An 18,674-nucleotide genomic window follows, 5' to 3' on the forward strand; every position below is an offset into this window, starting at 1 on the left:
GCCCTGTGGCTGATGGAGGCTCTGCCTGGGGCTGTGGGAGCAGGTGCCCAAGTAAGCAGGAGAGCACAGTGCAGTAGGCAGATATTTATTGATGTAGAGAGGAGGGGATCACAGGAAAACAAACTGCAGAGGTGACCACAGCACAAGCTGGGACAGAGCCGCTCTCCACTGATCCCTCCCCACAGCAGCATCCAGCGTGTTTCCCACCAGCAAGGTTCCTCTGCTGCCACAGCACATCTCCCAGAGCTTGAGTGCAAGTAGGAGCTAGCCAGGACAGAGCAGCGAGAACAGGGCTGCCACACCATGCCTAGGGCTTGGCTCCCACCCCAGGCCATGCACAGGCAGGGCCTGGGACACATCTGCCCTCACCAGGGTGACCAAGGGCTGCTCTGTCCCATGGCCAGCTGTGCTGTACAGCTCCGTGGCACTGCCAGCCTGCCCTCCACAGGTGAGGAGCCTGGGTGTCTGCCCTGAGGAGGTGCAGGGGTCCAGCAGCATCTGCAGAGCCCCAAAGAGCCCTGGCTCTTGCGTGGCTGTGACAGTAAACTGCGAGCTGTGGGTCTCCAGGGGAGGAAGAGGCTCAGCCAACTGAAGGAACCCTGTGCAGGGCAGCAGGGAGACTGATGAGAGCAGCTTCTGCAGACACAGCAAGGCTGCACGAGCGCAAACGCTGCCAGAGTGGGAGGAGAGTGTTCCACAAGCCCTCTGGCTCTGCCCTCAGGTTCCCACAGACTCTGTCCCAGCCTTGGCTAGGGCTGCTCAGTCCCTCCCAGGTCAGGGTTAGCTACAAGGGGATGCAGGGATTGCACAGCAGCACGGGCTACGCTACAAACCACACTCAAACTACATCTCACAGGAACAACACTGAGCAGGAGGCGTGCAGAGCACCGACAGAGGACCCCCAGCCATGGCAGACCTGCCCTGTTCCTCTGCAGCAGTGGGACCCCCTTGGAGGCAGCCCCCACCCCAGCTCATGCTCGCTCTGTGAGCGTAAGCGCACACAGCAATTAGTACAGGAACACTTGGACCACTGGACACACAACAGGAGGTGTCCCTCCTGCTGCACGGGGCCAACCCTGGGCCGCTGGTCCCTCCGGACGCCTCACAGCACACACAACTCACACTTCAGCTCGTGAATAATTTAACTAGCAACTATACAGTTTCCTCATCTGATCCAGTTCCACAGGTGGGACATCCCTGGAGTCTGGGCAAGGGACAACTCAGGGAGTTAGACGGGGGTCCCTCCGGACTCCAGGGGTGGGAGGGTCGGGCAGGAGCAGAGCAGGGTTAGAAGATGGGAATGTAGTTGTCGATCTTGGTCCGGTGCCGCTGGGCGATGCACTCTGCGATCCACACGATGTTGCGGCACTCCTGCTCCTTCAGCTTCACAAAGGCGTAGAACACTCCAAAGTGGAACTGGTTGAGAAAGGCCAGCTTGTTCAGCTTCACCTGGGGAAAGCCCAAAGGAGGAGATGTCACTTGTCCACCTCAGATGGGAGGAGCTGGTCAAGGCAAGCGTGGACCCGCTTGGGAGGGCCCATGACTTCCTAGCAGGCTGGAAGGCTCAGCACAGGTATCCTGCTCTGCATCTCTCTAGGTCCTCAGGACAGCTCCAACCTACAGCACAGGGCTCAGGACAGGCTCTGACACTGAAGGGGGAAATATTTCTACCCTCAGGTACCGTGAAAATCTTCCTTTCCCACGCAGTTACACTCTGGTTTTATGATCGATGGACCATATATCCACACACGGTCCCCAAATGTGCTCTAATCTTTCTGGGTGAGAAAATGTTCCGAGCATGCTGGGCCCCCATTCCCGAGCAGGAGCAGAGGGCAAGCGTGTTCTCCTTCCCCCAAACCACGTTCATCCACAGCACTGCTAACAGGGCAGCACACCAGCTTGCTGCCACCCTGAGCTCTGCAAATGGCACATGCCAAGAAGCACCTCGGGTGCCACTCACCTCGTGCTCAAAGAACCGGTCTTCAAGGGTTTTGTCCCCAGGGTTGCTGCCAGCCCCTTCAAAGAGCAGCTTGTACTCCTGCAGGAAGGCATTACATGAGGATATATCCCATACCCGAGCCCAGCAGCACTTGGGGGCCCCTTTTGTCAGACAGGCCATCCTGCCAAGTCAGCAGAGGACAGGGAAGCCAAGAGTCCTTTGAAGAAGCCATATCGTCACTTAGAGCCTGCAGGAAGGGGGCACCAGGTGCAGCCCCTCCATGTACAGACTGGAGTGCCTGGGCCAGGCCCCTGTGCCCACACACACTGGCACATGCCCTGGCTGCTCAAGAAGGGGACACTGAGCTTTCTGACTCCAAACAGGTCCCCAGCCTGCACAAGGGCAGCTTGAGGAACACAGACACGTCCAAGCATGTGCTCCCAGGTCAGAGTCTCCCCTGCGACCGAAGCAGAGCTCAGGGCTGGAGACGGGGCACACCACTTCTTGTTGAAGACACATTTCCACTCCCAAACCAGGCAAGGAGAGCCTGTCATTGCTGCCACACCAACACCTCAAGGGTTTGGTGGTGAGGGCAGTCCCCACACCCTGGGACAGGGCACAGTCTCCCAGTCACCACTGGAATGACAGCCATGACTGACAAGCCAACGGCGTACCAGGAAAGCCAAGTCCAACTTGGCCAAGCACAGGACCAACAGCAGTAGCAGAAGACAGGCACCCCTCTCCCCAGGCTGTCAACCCACAAGTTCCCCCAGATCCCTGAGAAGCTCTGACCCAGAGCAGATCCTTGTACCAGTCCCCATGGCCCTCACCCCAGAGCACTCACAGGGTAGTAGTCAGCAACGTTTTTGACTTGCTCGTAGTCATCTGCCCTGGCCAGCTGAGCCAGGCCCTCGGGGTAGAGCTTGCCACAGTGTGGGAACAGCTTGGCTCGGTCCTCCTTGGACAGCTCAGTCCCGAAGGAGTTGATGGTGATAATGAAGGCTCTCCGGTCAGCTTCAAACTGCGGGGCAAGAGAGAGAGGATCACCTTGGGATGCAGCATCCTTACCAGAGGCCAGCAGGTACCACAGCTGCTCTGCACAGAGCCACGTCAGAGGGCAGCACCAGGAGCCTGCCAGGATGTGCACAGCTCTCCAGGGCTCAGCCAGGGCAGGCTACACATGCAGGATCCCAGTATGCCCGGTAGATGATGCCTGGGGAGCAGTCAGGTTAGGAAATCCCCATCCCAGGCACAAGCCAAATCCTGCCCAAGTCAAGGAGTGTGTTTCACCCACTGCTCCTGAGCCCTGCACATCCCACAGCAAGCCTTGGCGTGGAGACAGGCTGTGCCCTGAACAGCTCTGGCTGCTCTCCTGCTCGTTATCCACGGGAGAGGATGAAGATGTTGCCACAAAGGCAACAGATGAGTCAGCAGCTGGCAAGATCAGGACTGGGGGACCAAAGGTATGTGCAGGTAGTGTTCCCCAGGTCTCCCAGTGAGCAGGCAGAGTGGGCACGGGGTTGATGAAGAGTATCCTGAGCATCGTTAATGCTGGCAGGCAAGCTGGGCCTGAGCAGAGAGCAGAGAACATCCCTGCAATACCACTCCAGCTGTGGGAGTTCCCAGACCTACCTCCAGGATTGGGCACATGGCGTCTGCCGTGGTACCTCCCAGCGTCTTGCAGAACTTGTAGAAGGACTCCAGGTAAGCCTGGAAGAGAGAGGGCAGATGAGCACTCTGCTGCACAGCTTCATCCACTGCCCCACAGGGCCCTTCAGCAGGGGACAGGAAGCAAGCAGGGAGGATCCCACATGCTCTCTAACACAGCACAGGAACTCTGGCCCCGTGTGAACTTGCCCACACAAGGACAGTGCTTCCCCAGGAGCTGCAGACATGAAGGGTTGTGGTCGGGTTCGTTCAAGTGACTGCATGAGCTTACTGCGGGCAAGATCCCCAGGCAGCAAGGCTAAAGCCTATTTTTCTCCTTTGAATCATCTAACTCATTTACTGAAGTCTCACGTGGTTTCCTGACCCCGCTCTGGCCTCCCCAAACATGCCAAGCCACACAGCCATAGCTGCAAGACCTACACTCAGCAAGTACCGCTGTGTAAGCAGAGTCAGGAGATGAGACAGGACATCTGTGAAAGAAACCAGCCATTCCCTCTAATTCCCTTTTCACACTGCGGCCTCTTGGTCTCCATCCCAACTGGAGCCCTGCAGAAAACACGAGGCCAAGGGACAGCTACGCTGCCTCCAGGAAATGTAATCCTTTGTGGAGATGCACTGTAATCCAGCTGGAAGATGACTGTGTGTCCCAGGGGGAGCCCAGGAAGGCTGTGCATAGCTGAAAGTCCCGTTCAGCAAAACTGTTCTCAGAAGAAGTGATCGTGTGATAAAAGCACTTCCCTGGGCAGAGAGCTGCAACCAGAGTGCCTTCAAAGGGATGGAATAAAAAATGATGCTGAGACATCACAAATCTCTGCTTTGTCACAACAACTCCCGGCCTGAAGACGGACCAAGAATGCACGTGTTGGACACCCTGAGCACTAGGAAAGCACCTGGATTGCTGTGCTCTGTAAATATTTGTAACCACACTGTGCAAGAGGAGAGTACTGGGCTGAGCACCACACACCAAAGAAACATCCTCTGCAGCACTCCCCACTGCTCAGGTGGAGGAGAGCATTGGTCTGCAGTTACCACAGGAATAAGGACATGGATCCCTTATCAGACTTCACACACACAAACCTAAGGCTTTAGAAGCAAAACCAGGTGCACTCAAATATGCAGCAGTGAATGAGGATCCAGCACCACAGACACCATGGGAACACAGCAGAACAGCCACACAGGGTGCCCTCCCAGCGACAGCAACTTCCAGAAACTCTCCCGTGTCCCCAAGCCCTTATCCCAGGAACGGGAGTTTCTTTCACTTCCATGAACCCACCCCCTCTGCCTCCTGCCAGCCTCATTTGTTGTCAAATCCAGCCCATAGGAAGACCTGTGGCCTGGCCATCCACACTGACTTTTCCAGCATTATCTGTGGATACCACCAGAGCTGGGAATCCTTCCTTTTCCAGGGGAGGAATCTTAGCCTTTTTTTGTAGTTTTCCACACAGAAGTCATCATACCCAAGCCTTTAAATGAGTCCTCCTTAGCACCTTCTCCTGTTCTGCTGTTCATACTCGGAGATGAGAGGAACAGCCCAGTGTCCATGTCAAAACTTTGCAGATGGGTGCAGCAGCACAGTGATATTTGTGCAGTTTCTTTTCTAGTGCTAGGAACACGTTACCTTGTAGAGAGACACTTGCTTAGGTCAATCACTACCCAGGATTCCATTTAGTACTAGGAAGGAACAAGGAGAGCCTTGCTGTACAAGCAGAGTTAGGATTACCTCCTTGCCCCTCCCGTACAGCACTCCACATTTATCCACATTAGTTCTTTTTTATTTTATTTTACTGCCCAGCCACAAAGCTCCTTCAGCTGGTTCCTACAAGGAGGTCACCAGAAAAAGGCCAGCAGTCAGCCAGCTTCACTTCAACATATCCATTGAAGAGGTGGAGCAGAGAGAGTAAGCACTGAAGATAACAATGCCAGGACACCTTCACTGCAGGTGAAGGTCACGGCTGCTGACCACCCTTGGCACCAAGCACTGACCACTTCCAACCTCTGCTCCCCATCTTAACCATACGTCCATTTGAGAACCTTCCCACTTGCCACTGCTAACAAGAACACCTTTGTAATGGCTTTCCTCCTCTAAATCCTGCTCAAACCTTCTGTCAACACACTCAGAGATTCCTTCAGAAAACCTCCAGTGTGTCTGGGAGGTGGCATTTCCCCTTCCCATGCCAACTGCTCACGGACACAGGCATCCATCCCAGGCACCCGCCTGCTTCTTGGAGCAGCTCTCTGCAGATTTCACACCTGATTTTACTCCCCTCATTTGCATTGTATTACACATTTTCCAGTCCTTGGGGAGAGAGGTGGCTTCAAGTGAGAGTCTGCAAGCAGCAATCACCTTTTCCACCCCTGCAGCCCTGTGATTTGTTACGGATGGAGCCCCTGTGTTCCCCAGGGGCTGCTCTTCAGCCAGAACCAGTCCCAGCACACACCGAGGGATACCAGGCACTTATGCTTCCATTTGGGGGTAGGAAGAGCAGAATGCAGAGCAGTATCAAAAAGGAGATGGGAAAGGACGTGGCAGCTGGGACCCAAGGAGATGCCCCCGCCACTGTTTTCTCTGTGCTTGCTCTGCTCCCTGTCTTTCCCCTCCTGCCTCACCTCAGCACAGAGACCTGTGCCCTGCACCGCTGTGGGTGTTTATGCACACAGCCATCCCTCCCCGTTACAGCAAAGGCCAGTACATGCCAGAGGCCACAGGCAGCTGGGCATGACTGCTGCCATGCCACTCCTTCTCCCCTCCCTTTGCCTTCTTCCCTTCACGCCTGACCTGCTCTCTGCCTCTCCAAACAGGCCCCGGCTTCCTTGGGAAACAGAGGTCACACTGACTGCAGGCTGGCTGTGACCAGCCAAAACAAGGGTGACAGATACAATCTGCATCCCACCCTTGATCCAGAGAGCCGAGATGGAGCGATAGCCACAGCCTGCACATAAACACGTGCTTTGACACTGCCAGCTGAAACCGGACACGGCCTGTAGAGGAGATGACAGCTCAGGACAAGGAGAGCCTTAGCCCCTCCACATCCCTGTGCCCCTCCACATCCACTCTGCCCCCCAGCTTGCACCTTTTACACTCCTCTAGCCAGAGCACCCAACCCCAACCACAGCCAAGCAAGGCTTGGGCAGATGTTGGAGGGTCTTTGGAAGGGGCTCCAGACAGGGAGCCAAGCCTGTGGGAGTCCTTCAACCAAGCCTAAGATGCAGTCATTATGAATGCAGTTAACGACACATCTGAACCCATGTAGTGAGTTCTCCTGCCTGCCTGGGGCCTGAGCAGATTCAGGCAAAGGTAAAATCTCCTGCACAGACTCTTGACAGTTCCAAAAAAAAACCCCACTCTGCCTAGTCCTGATGCCCTGCCTCAGCAGAGCTGTGTGATTGGATGTCAGAGCCCTCCAAAGCACTATCTTTACTTTCCAATGGATGCAACTAGTTCTTGGTCATGTTTAATCACCACTCCAGGGTGTGAGAGAGAGAAAAACACCCTCTTGTCTTTGACTGAAGAAAGGCAGCCTAGGTTGGAGCTTCTGACCCAAGACAGAGCTACGGTCACACCAGGAACAAACAGGGAAGTTAACATGTCTTTCCCTTCCCAGAGACTCATTTACCTTATACAGCGTGTTTCGAATGATTTCAATGTTCATTTCATCCAGGTCCTGTTCAGATATGCAGTCTTGGAAGAAAGCAGCTGAAACAGAGCCACAGACAGAGTTAGCACTGCCCTAACCAGATCCATGCTCAGCACCTTCCAGGCTCCTCAATGGTACCAGGCAGAAGCATACCCTGTGTTGAGCTTGTCCCTCCTAGGCCTGACCCTGACCTTCAGCAGCCACACCAAACTGCCATGACTCAAATAAATCCTCAGGCTCCACCATGGTTCCCTAGGTCATAACAATTTTCTGGGATTCTCACATGAAAACCTTTGTTGACCCCTCAGTCCTAAGGTTTGGCTAACAGCCTATTCCCAGCAGAAACTCTCAGCTCTGGGCCCTAGCATCAGCGACAGAGCAGTCTGTATTTAAAAATAAGCAAACCTCAAACTGCCTGCTGCAGCATGGCAGGAGTGCTTAAGCTCCTGTGAGACAGCAGCCACTGAGTCCTGAAGAACTGATGATTCTCCCTCCTTCTCCAACACTGCAGTAGGACTGAGGAGGCCTGGGGTGCCACCACCCATGACACTCCATGGCTGGAATCAGGAGTTGCTTCTCCTGGTCAGGTATATCAGTCCCATTTTCCACCTCTTCCAAAGGTTTTTATTTCTCTAGCTGGAGGTTAGCAACAGCAGACAGGATGAATTAGTAGGATTTGGTAGGATGCTCAGCCCTACATACTTTGCCAGAGTACCTCTGGGAGGGAGCTGGAGAAGTTGTTGCCACCTAAAGAACACAGATTTCAGCCTGACAGGATGCTGCAAGCTGCAAAGATGAGTCTCAGTGTAATGTAATGCTGTCATGCTCTTGCTTCCAAGCAAGTGGTACAATAAAAGCCAGCGGCGGGACTTCATGACTTCTTTAACTCTCACTCAGCAACCAACTTTGCTGAATTTGCTACAAAGAGAAATCTGATCTGCCTCAGCTTACCCAGTGCAGCTGTGGGTACTGGACACTGCACTCGTGGTGAGAACTGTCCAGTGCTCTGCTGTGTGCAGTGCAGGTGTGATGCAGGCTCTCACCTCTGTTCTGCGCCACTTCCAGAGCACGAGCTGCCCGACAGGGACAGCAGCTGCACTGGGGGTCTGGAGGGTCCTGCACAGGGCTTAAACCCCTGCAGAGGTTCCTCTGCAACAGCCCCAGAGCCCAGTGCCACGTGGCCGGGGGAGCACTGCTCCTGGCAGTTGGCAAAAACGCAAACAGAGCGTGCCAGGACTGGTTTTTACTGCAGGACCCGCTGGCCAGCCTGGATCGCTGAGCAGTGGCTACCTCGGGGTAGCAGAGGAATGAGTACACAGCTATTTCAGTTCTTGGCCCTCTAATATCCCAAATTAGGCTTACAGCAAGTCTTATTTTGCCCTGCTAACCTATGAGAGCCATTTGGGGTTAGGCATTCCCACCAAGCCACGTAGCTACTCAAGTAGTTTTAGGAGATAGAGCTGCTGTTTCTTTGCGTGTGGTCACTGGAAAGAGTGCAAGTTAAACAACTGGAGCCTGCATGCCTGCTTGTTTAGGCAACACAGCTACTCCCCATGTTCCCCTGTTGAAGAAATGCCACACTGGTTGGTACACAGCCCCAAGGGCATGGCCAGGGCAAAGGTCTGGAGAAGAAGTCAGCCCAGCCAGGGCAGGAACAGGCAAAATGTTAACAGGACAAGTACAGGAATGCAAGAGGCAAAGACCCTCGACTGCCAGCCGGGTTCTCCAGAACCACCTCTCCACTGACACAGGGCATTTTCACTCCATGCACTGCTGGAAGCTTTAAGGTCTCTGAGAGCTAATATCTCTGAAATACTCTGTTCTATCTTACTGCCAAAATGGGAAGGTTCCCACTTACTTATGAGGAGGATTTTCTTCCCACATATCATCCCTACAGTGGGCTCAGTTCTCCTGCTGCGCTGCTGCCCTGCCTTGCAACCCAGATCTCTTGAGACATGTCCTCCCTCCTTTCCTGGGCACAAGTCATTTTTCCATGACAACTACTTCACTTGCCCTATGATTACAAAGAGCATTTGCAAAAGCACTTTCAGTTCCAAAACCAATGATTTCGATCAAAGACAATATGATGACTTAGAGTGTTTTGTTCCTTCTAGCAACCCCAGAAGAATGATTAATCACTGACTCAGGCATATCTCATTACATTTTTTGCCCACATAGGCTAAACTTGCAAGTCACCTGTGACTACCTCCCCTACTACTGCAAAAAGACTACCATATTTTCTCCAGAACCAATTCCTACACCTTCTATCTTTAGAGATTATCTGCTTGACTAGCTGTTCACAAGACACTTGGTTTTAGCACTCTGTGCCTCCTGAACAAGCCCATGGCCCTGAGACAGTTTACCTCAGTCTGGCAGAATACCTCAGTGAAGGATCCTGCTACACAATGAGTTTTAAAAGGCTTTTGGAGATTTCTTTGTTTTGCTGTGGCTGTTTGGGCTTGGGGTTTTTTTTATACAAAGAGCTTTCATTTAACTAGCTCTAATTTTGGTAGTCAAGTAGAACAAGACTGGGCATGTGCAGATCTCTGTAAATATCTTAAAAAATTGCCTGAAGAAATTACCCAATGGTCCAACTAAAAGTGCTGGAAACCAAGTGACTCATTCCAGCAGAAGACCTGACAGCCCTTCACTAAGGAAGCTCCAGGCCTGGCTCACACAGACCAAACTCTCCAGCAGTCTGCACTACCAGTGTGCTGGCCTGGATGCTGATTGAAGGGTACAGAGAGCCAGCTGGTCCTCCAGAGGAAAAACTGGCATAGGACAGGCATAAACCTGAAGTCAAGCCCAGCCACCACAGGCAGCACAGCCACAGCTGTGCATTACCCTTCGTTTGTCTTCCTGGAGCACAGTTTAGGATTAGCTGGAGCCACTTAGACTGAGGGACAAAGGGACATCTGTTCCCCCCCCACACAGCTGAGAGGTGTTTTGATAGGCTCCACTCACCCAGGGGAGTGTCCACCAGGATTGCATTGTAGAGCTCTGCAGGCGTCTGAGCAATGTTCACAGCTTCCATCTGCTCGAAACTTCCCAGAGGATGGCACTTGGGCACCAGCTCGGAGATGGAACGCTGGTGCAGAGTGCCAGTGATCAGCAGAATGACGTTGTCAATCATGTAGCTGTACCTGGAAGGGTAAGGGAGAGGAAGACTGAAATAACAGAAATAATACAAGACCCAACAACAGGGCTGGCACAACCTTCCCTCGCACCCTCACACCAGGTTTTTCACACCTCTGCCACCAAAAACTTCTTTGCATTAGCCCAAGTTATGACATCACTAACCAAGTTCTCTGCTTATGCTGCTCAGGACCAGCAGATTCAGCCTTTGGCACTGCAGCAATGGGATAGTCAGTCTGCAATCACCACACTCATCACCAGTTCCACCAACACAAGCCCTTCGTGGCCCTTCTCTCCAGTGTGTCCATGTTCCTCATCATGTGAGATGAGGGGTTTTTTTCAGTCAGCAGAAGCTGCCTTTGCCCATGTCCCTCAGCAGCAGGGGGAAGAGGCACAGATGCTGCAAGAGCAGGGTATTCAGCATTTTACACTCCCTTGCTCTCACTGCTGGTTCTAACTTTAAAAAGTCAGATGATGGAAAAGACCTGAAGATGCTCCTTGGCAGGAGCTGCTCCAAAACAAAGGAGATCTGGACTGAACTAGAAGGGCAGAAGGAGCTGTGCAAGTCTGGAGCTGGAGCTCTGCTGAGGGTCAGGCTTCCCACATGGACTGAAGAAAGGGAACTTAAGGCCAGCACCCTGGGACGGGGGTGAGGGCAGGGATGGCAAAGCTCTGTTGATGTTTGCAGACAGGCACTGGGATGCTGCAGGTCTCTCTATTTCCAAGCTAACAAGGAGGACATAGTACAGCCCTGTTTCCCTTTCACCACATCAAAGGCAGCCAGGCAGAGCCAGTTCAAGGCAGATTTCAGTCGTTTTTATGAGATGGGCTTACTGCCTCTCAAATATGCTCAAAGGGCACGTCCATGAACAAATCAAATCCACACCTCAGTTCCTCAAACAGGTGCTGCTCTTTCCTCTCCACACTGCCAGGCTGACTAATGCACCTCCTGGCCCTGTGATTTTTACAGAGAGCCCTTCTGTGTTTGCAGCCTACCTTTCCTGGTTCAATCTAGAACCAGGGCAATCAGCACAAGCTTCATGTACTAGGAAACCTCCTTTTTGCCCTTTAATCCACAAGGTCATTATCTTCCCTTCTGTTTGTGCAGCTCTCACCATGGAGATGATTGCAATCTCCAGGACAGCAAGAAGGGCCTGTTTATGAGAACTGAGGTCAGTCCCTTGCAGCAAGCAGCTGGTTCCTGGTAAATAAGAGCATCTGCACCCTAACACAGATGCATTTCCATGAGGTGTGCCAGAGCAAGGATACAGAAGATTATTTCCCAGCTCCATCACTTGCCCTCAAACATGCAAGTTTCCCTAGTGTGACATAGCAGCTGTAAGGAAAGACCATGGGCAGCACTACTCTCACCAAAGCAAGGCAACAACACAGGGTGAGACCAAATTTGCTGCTTTAACTCAGCCCACAGTGAAGGAACAGGTAAGGAAATACGGTCACTGTGCAGTATCTCAGCACACCTCCTTCCTGTCCCCAGCTTACCACAGACATCACAAGGTATTGGCAGCTTGCAAGGAGCCTGGCCACAGCCAACTGCACAAGAAGGAACTGAGGAAAAATACCTGGAGCCCTTCTGCTCTTGAGTCTTCAGAGCAGACAGTTCTGTCTCCTTCATGGGAGCCCAGACCACACTTATTCACGTTCAGTCCCAGCTTAGTCACTCAGGACTGCAAGGCAAGTCTTCTACTGCCAGGGCAGCTGGTAAAGCCTCTTCTCATCTGTGGAAGGGACAACACTTTCTTTCCTGTGCCAGGTCTCAACAAAAAGGCCTCTGCCTCCACCAGCACAGCTGTCCCAAGAACACAGCAGAGGTCCTGCCTACGCTGGCATTTTCTCCCAGGCCCAAAGCATCAGATTTATTACAGTGGCAGCAGCTTTTTCCTAGGAACCTCCAACTCCATGTGTAATGGAGCAGCTTTTGTCATCGTCCTCCTCATCTCCTGTAGGGTCTGACCAGCTTCAAATGCTTCAGCTTTCACAGTTAAGGCATGCTCAGACCCCTCCACAAGCATTTTAACCTTCACTAGCTGTCAGTGTGCTAATAAAAGCACCAAACTCTAGGCCACATGAGAAAACAGGAGTAGTTGATCACTTGCAACCCTGGGAAGTTCTTCCTTCAGCCCACTTGGACAGTCTTCTCATAGCAAAGCTGTCTTGGGCACAAATGTGTTTGATAATCCTGCTTTGAGCTGCTTTCTGCCCACCCAAGGACATGGACACAAAAGCAGTGCGTGCTCAGCAGGAGGCTGATGTGCACAGTTACACCCTGCCCTGCTCTTCCTGTCACCACTGAACTGAGGTGTGGTATATTCCACAAATTCACATTCACAGAATTACCATTTCAGTCAATACTGAGAAGCATCAGTACCATCTCACACGAGGGCACAATTTTTTATTAAAGGACAGAAAAGAGCCAGCAAACACAGAAAAATCATCAGTATCATCCACAGCAGGAGAGAGACGATGGTTTACAGCTTCCTGAAGTCCGGTGTTTTTGCTCCTCCAGCGACACCCACTTCAGCACAATGCACATTGGGTGACACTCAGATAACAACAAAGTCAGGCTAGAACATGCCTAGAGAAGACAAAGTCAGGGTGAGTGAGGGGAAAACCTTCCTTGCAGCAGCAGCAGAGCAGAGTTCATTCTCACTGCTGGGTTTGGGAGGTCTGGCCTCAGGCTGACACAGCACAGACCCCTCACAGAGAGCCAGCTCCCAGAAGCTGAGGTCTGGGATAGTCATCCAGGGGTGGTTACTGAGCAGGATCAAGCTGGAGTAGAGCACACATGCAAAAGCCATGTACAGGTACTTTGAACAATGTATGTTTTCCTCCTTCTGGCATTACTTGAGTACTGGCACTGACAAATGAGCCATCCAGGACAGACTGCAGTGACCCACTGAATAGTGGGAAAGGCTGTTTTAGCAGGGGAGCACGTGAAATGCATGAACACTCATCACATGGGGCATTTACAACTTGGCCTCCAGGCACTCAGGCATAGCCCTGCAAGGCAGTGACCCTAAAACAGTTAGAGCTTCTCCCTCCCCCACTTCCTAATCTAATCTAATCATAAAGAGTCATTGTCCTACAGCAGATAGGTTGTTTTTTTTATTGCCTTCTGTTCCAGGATACTAAAGAAACCGTTAACAATACTGCAAGTGGTCACAAAGCATGACTAATGAGGGAACACTGCACGACCTGTGATTCTCAGGGATCCTCCAAAAGTTGTGCCAGACTGCAGCTCAGCAGCTGCTCTGCAGGGGGTCATGAGGACAGCCCATGTCACAGCCAACACAGGGAGCAGTGGCCCGATGCAGAGGTGCATGGCAGGGCTTTGTTGGGATGGGGTAAGGTATTTTTATATTTCACTGCTCAGGCAACTTTACTGCTTCCCAGCACTAGACCCTAACAGAGACTGCTGTGAGCGAGGCCAAAGTCCCTGTGTGACTGCACTGGGCAGTTACTCAGATTACTATAGAAGCATGTGTTTATTTTGGGATGAAAAAGGGAAATCTCCAATGGGATTAGAGCAGTGCTCTGAACTCCACATGAATTCTAGAGACAGCTCTCAAAGATAATTAAGCTGTTTTGACTATAGTCACTTTAGCATCTAATGCTTCCCTCTTGCAGCTCATCCAGTTCACATACTCAGGGGCTGTCGGGGGAAGTAACTTTGGGAAAAAGCTTCAGGCTGGTTGTACTGCTGCTTCCTTGAGTTTGTGCATAAATACACAGGCCCACCTCTATATCCCACTGGACACTGTGCTGGTACACAGAGCCACTTGTCACACCTCTCCCAAGCTCCAAATGTGAAGCAGTCACGGGGGAAAGCAACACACAGACTTCAAAGCACAAGAGAGCAGTGGCTGACACTAAGAATAGTGCCAACAGCTGAGATGTTTGTATCTGGAGGCTCGGTTTAAGATCATTAGTAAACAACTGCACAGCTGTCCTGGACTGGAGAGGAATGTTGCACATCAGGAAGAGCTCAGAGCCTCACTGAGACTCGTTTGAGCAACAGACAATGGATGTGAAGAGAGCCAAAAATCCTCGAATCGGTTTTTCAGCTCGGATTAGAACGTGTCAGCCCAGCAGCTCCTGGCCAGGGGCAGTTCTGCAGCTGAAGCTCCCACAGCCCAGGCAGCAGCAAGAGCAGATGCTGCATGTGATGGTCTCATCTCCAAGTGTCCCTCCTGATCTCCCCCTATCCTTGCACGCCGCCTTTCCTCGAGTCACACCGGCACAAACCACACCTAAGTAGTAGGTTCGTGAACCTGCCAAAGAGAAAGCTGAGAATTTCATGGTTGCCACCACAAACCGAGGGCACTCAGCCAGTAAGTGGGTGCCCTGCTAAACTTAGATCAACGAGAGCATTTCAGAGCAAAGAGTTATAACTTCACAGTACTGCAGAGGCTGTGGCAGCCTTTCAAACCCAAGTATCCAGGAATGTTCTCAGCATTAATCTATATTTAGCTGCATCTCCACATGATTTTTACCATCCTCTAGTCCAGATCTCTTGGGATACTGACCTCAGTTTTCCACTTGTATCATCTGTTAACTTCTAAGCAGTGATACTGTGTTAGTTGCATGAAAGGCTAATGAGAAAAAAGACAGAAGTACTCTTAATTTTGAGGTTTTATGAATTTGACACTGTGTGCTAGATCTCTATAAACTCCTTGAAACACCAGGGAATGTTCTGAGCACCTTGCAGCCTTGTGCAAAAATCTCTGGCTGCCTAAACTCGATGCCTGAAAGCTTGAGAAGCACTAGGCTCATATGCAAAGCTGAGTCCTGGCACTCTGTGCAGTGCTGAGAAGACTTCAGGACTAATTGTGTTTTAAATATTGACCAGAAACATCTAATTATGCTGCAGACCAGCTGCAAAAGCTAATCATGCATCAACTTTTTCTTACTTCCCAGGTAAAGCCCAAAGCATTTCAAGAATATAAAACAAGAGGAAAGGCTGCACTGTTCACTTTATCCCCCAAACTGTCTCTAGTGGTTAAGAGACCTGAATGAGTTTAATGGCCTAAAAGCCTTTACCTGCTTCTCAGAGAATGTGTGGTCTGGACCCAGCCAGTGTGCAGAACATTTCTGTGCACACAGACCTGCTGCCAGAAGAAGAAAATTCATCATCCCACTTGACATTCAGCAAACCACATGAGGCAGGCACAAGATTTAGCTCAGCCTCTAAATACTGCAGTGCTCAGGCAAAGCTCCACATAAGGATTTGCTAGACTTGAGCCTAACATTGAGAGCGGATCTGGGAGAGGGGACTAGGACCCAAGATGACTCCAAGAAGCCTTCAGAAGCAGTGCCTCCAGGCCTTCTCTGGGCAGAACTGCTTGTCTAGAGCACTGGGAGAGGCAAATCAATGGAAAGGTAAAAGGAAAATGAAGCACCAGAAAACCTTGGGAATGGTTTCAATCAAGGAGTGAAGCAACATAAGTGCTCAGTGAGCCTTCATCCAGCTGAGGGCACTGCACACAGGCTGCCTTCTACAAAAGTCACAGGCACACATAAATTGCCCAGAGGAGCACTGAAAACCCAACACAGTGTGCTCCCTTCCCTCCCTGTTTTGTGCCTCTGGCAGATATGCTGTTCAGCCTGTAGGGGCAGGGGCTGCAAGAAGGAAGGACAAGGACTGTTCCCATGAACTGCAGAATCACCACAAGAATCCAGGTTTAAACAAAGCCCAAGAAGGTAGAGAAGTCCAAGCACTGCCTACGGATGAAACCACACCAGCTTGGACAGGGGTGTCATCCAGGGGTGATGAGTTCCCACCTACTCACCCTGAGCCCCTTCTCAGGGCTGCAGAGTTTGGAGATTTCTCTATCCTAGTGAACCATGGGCTGACATCTGGAGCCCATCACTCGCTTGTGCTGCATCTTTACTGCCCCCAGTAGCATTTTGTTAGCTCTTCTGATCACTGCCACAGATCACTGTGTTTGCTTGGCACCCTGTTAACACCTTCCAAGGGAAGAACAGCAGCGTTGTTCCAGTTCAAACCCACTGGCCAAATGAGGTGTTTTCCAGGCATCAGAGGTCTGGGAAAAAAAAGCACCTTCTCGGGGTAATGTACAGTGAAACACACCTTTCAAAGCTTGCCTTTCTGCTGAGGGCACCTGCAGTCACACCTCGACACCGCAGTCACCACCACGCAGCCCAGTCCACCGTCACACACACCGGTTCTGGGAAACTGGTATGAGATCGGCGTCCTTTGGGCACACAGGAGAGCAGATGCAGTGCTGATGCCACCATCCAGGGGACACAAGCCTGTGATCACTTCCAGACCATTAGTTACATGCCCTCTCGTTTTGAATATTGCATAATCCCTCCAAGAACTTGGCTTATCAGTTCAACTTTGTACTCCCTGCAAACAGGGAAGCTGTTTGTCAGAAACCTGGGCTGCTTTGCCAAAACCATCTCTGCCAGAAAAGGCTCTTAAACCTTTTATTGCAGGATCCCCAGCCACCAGGGGTAATTTCTGCTTCCTAATCCCACCGCCACCAAGGAGTCAACAACTAACTGAAACAGGATAATGCAATCTGAACCACAGCAGCGTTAGCAGAGAGCCCTCAGATTGTTGCATTTGCCCAGATGAACTGCAAATGTCTAATGGAAAGCATTTGGAGCCTTTTCCTTCTGCAGGAAAGGGCTTCAAAAGGCTTCAGGTATATTTTGTAACCTCCACAGTTATGCCAGGATGCACACTCCAGTACATTTAGAATAGAGACAGGCAACTTCCTACTCCAAAGAAGAGGATTACTGCTCTTCAGCTCAAGTAGCAATCGAAACAGTTTGGCTCCAGAAAAACCATTGCTGCAAGATTAAAACTGAACTCTAAGTTGAGCAGCAGAAACTAGATCTATCCAGCGCAGGGGAGAGGCAGAGCAGGACTGGGTCAGGGAGAAGGTAACAGAGGGAAGTGTCAGCTAAGAAAAGAAAAGGCATGTGCAAGGGGAAAAGGTACATGCAGCCTCATCAAAAACACGTCTTGTGACCACAAAAACATACTGAAAGCCAAGTTTCCAGCTGCATCCTCAGGGCAAAAAAGGAACCTGGTTCCCAGCCCTTGTAGACTGGCAAGGTAAAAGATGACTTAGTGTGTCCTCTGACAACAGGTTTGATCTCAGATTTGGAAGATATGTTTAGACCCAGCTCAGCCCCAGACCTTGCTCTGACAGCACACTCAGTGTCCCCACAGTTACCAGCTCTACCTGAACACAAGATCAACCCCTTCTCTGCCCATCAGGTGAGGGCTCAAGGGACCCAACAGCTGCCAGAGCTGACACCAGGCTGCTGGAAGGCCAGACTACAGGGCAGGGAAGGGACTGTGCTGAAGCAAGGGGAAAAAAACCCAAACAAAACCAAACCAAACCCTTTTCCCTGCCACCAGAAAAATACTACAGCTGACAATCTGCTCAGGCTCCAGCAGGCTGGAGTCAGGACTCTCTATCACGGTGTCACCCCTATCTAAACCATATCCAGGAACACTGGAAGGAAGGAGGGACAGGACATGGCACCGTGTCATGCTAACACAAAGAACAAAGCCTTCACAGAAAGGCAGGGCAGCACATCACTGAGAAGAACCTAAAACCCACTTCCATCCCACAAGTCAATATGTGCTTGTTGAATTCAGGAAGTGGGTTTTGCTGTTTCAAGAACACTTAATACCTGTTTGTTGCTGCCCTACAGAACATCCCTGCATTCCCTCAGCCAAACAGTCCATTGTTTGTGTTGGAGCAGGGATGTTAACAGACAATTTGTGCCTATCAGTCAGAACCTACTATGCTTGGCTGGAAGACACGGGGAAGTCCCAGCAGTCTTCCAGCGAGGAGCTGCATGGCAGGACGCAGAGCTAGCAGGTGTTTGCAGGGACGGCAGCAGGCTCAGCAAGTCGAGCTCTCCCCTGCCACAAAATGCAGTGGCAGAGGCTGCCAGTTAACAGCCACCACTTGAAAAAACAAATTGAGGAAGTTGGCTGATTTCCCTTATTTTCGGTACTAAGAACGCAACACTCGCCACAGAAGAGTTCCTGGAGAGGATCGGAGCCAGGAAAGAGTCAGCGTGGTGCCAGCAGAGGAGCACGACAGGACAAAAATCAGTGTCAGCAAGTGGCTTGGGGAACAAAGACCTTGCTTTGGGATCGCTGCCTGGCTGCACTCTGGGGTCAGCTTTGACCCTGTGCTTTTAAACACCGTGCTTTCCCCTAGGCCGAGGAGAGAAGTGAAGCCCTGCCCACCTCCACAGGTGACCCTCCTGACCCTCGCTCGGTGAGC

General features: G+C 51.5%; 1 protein-coding gene across 1 annotated transcript in view; it reads right to left on the minus strand.

Annotated features, from left to right (window-relative positions):
* Positions 1-69: 69 nt before the first annotated feature.
* ATP6V0D1 (ATPase H+ transporting V0 subunit d1) overlaps positions 70-18,674 on the minus strand; it is a 30,989-nt gene continuing 12,384 nt past the window's right edge. The window contains exons 3-8 of the mRNA XM_050311276.1: positions 10,207-10,385; positions 7,222-7,301; positions 3,572-3,649; positions 2,784-2,960; positions 1,961-2,038; positions 70-1,449 (exon numbers count right to left, since the gene is read on the minus strand). Coding sequence (XP_050167233.1) covers positions 1,288-1,449; positions 1,961-2,038; positions 2,784-2,960; positions 3,572-3,649; positions 7,222-7,301; positions 10,207-10,385 — 754 coding nt within the window. The 3' untranslated portion in view covers positions 70-1,287. The remainder of the gene's footprint in view (positions 1,450-1,960; positions 2,039-2,783; positions 2,961-3,571; positions 3,650-7,221; positions 7,302-10,206; positions 10,386-18,674) is intronic.

Source organism: Myiozetetes cayanensis, unplaced genomic scaffold, assembly GCF_022539395.1.
Source record: "Myiozetetes cayanensis isolate MyiCay16 unplaced genomic scaffold, myiCay2020 scf16, whole genome shotgun sequence".
In the NCBI taxonomy this organism is placed as follows: domain Eukaryota; kingdom Metazoa; phylum Chordata; class Aves; order Passeriformes; family Tyrannidae; genus Myiozetetes; species Myiozetetes cayanensis.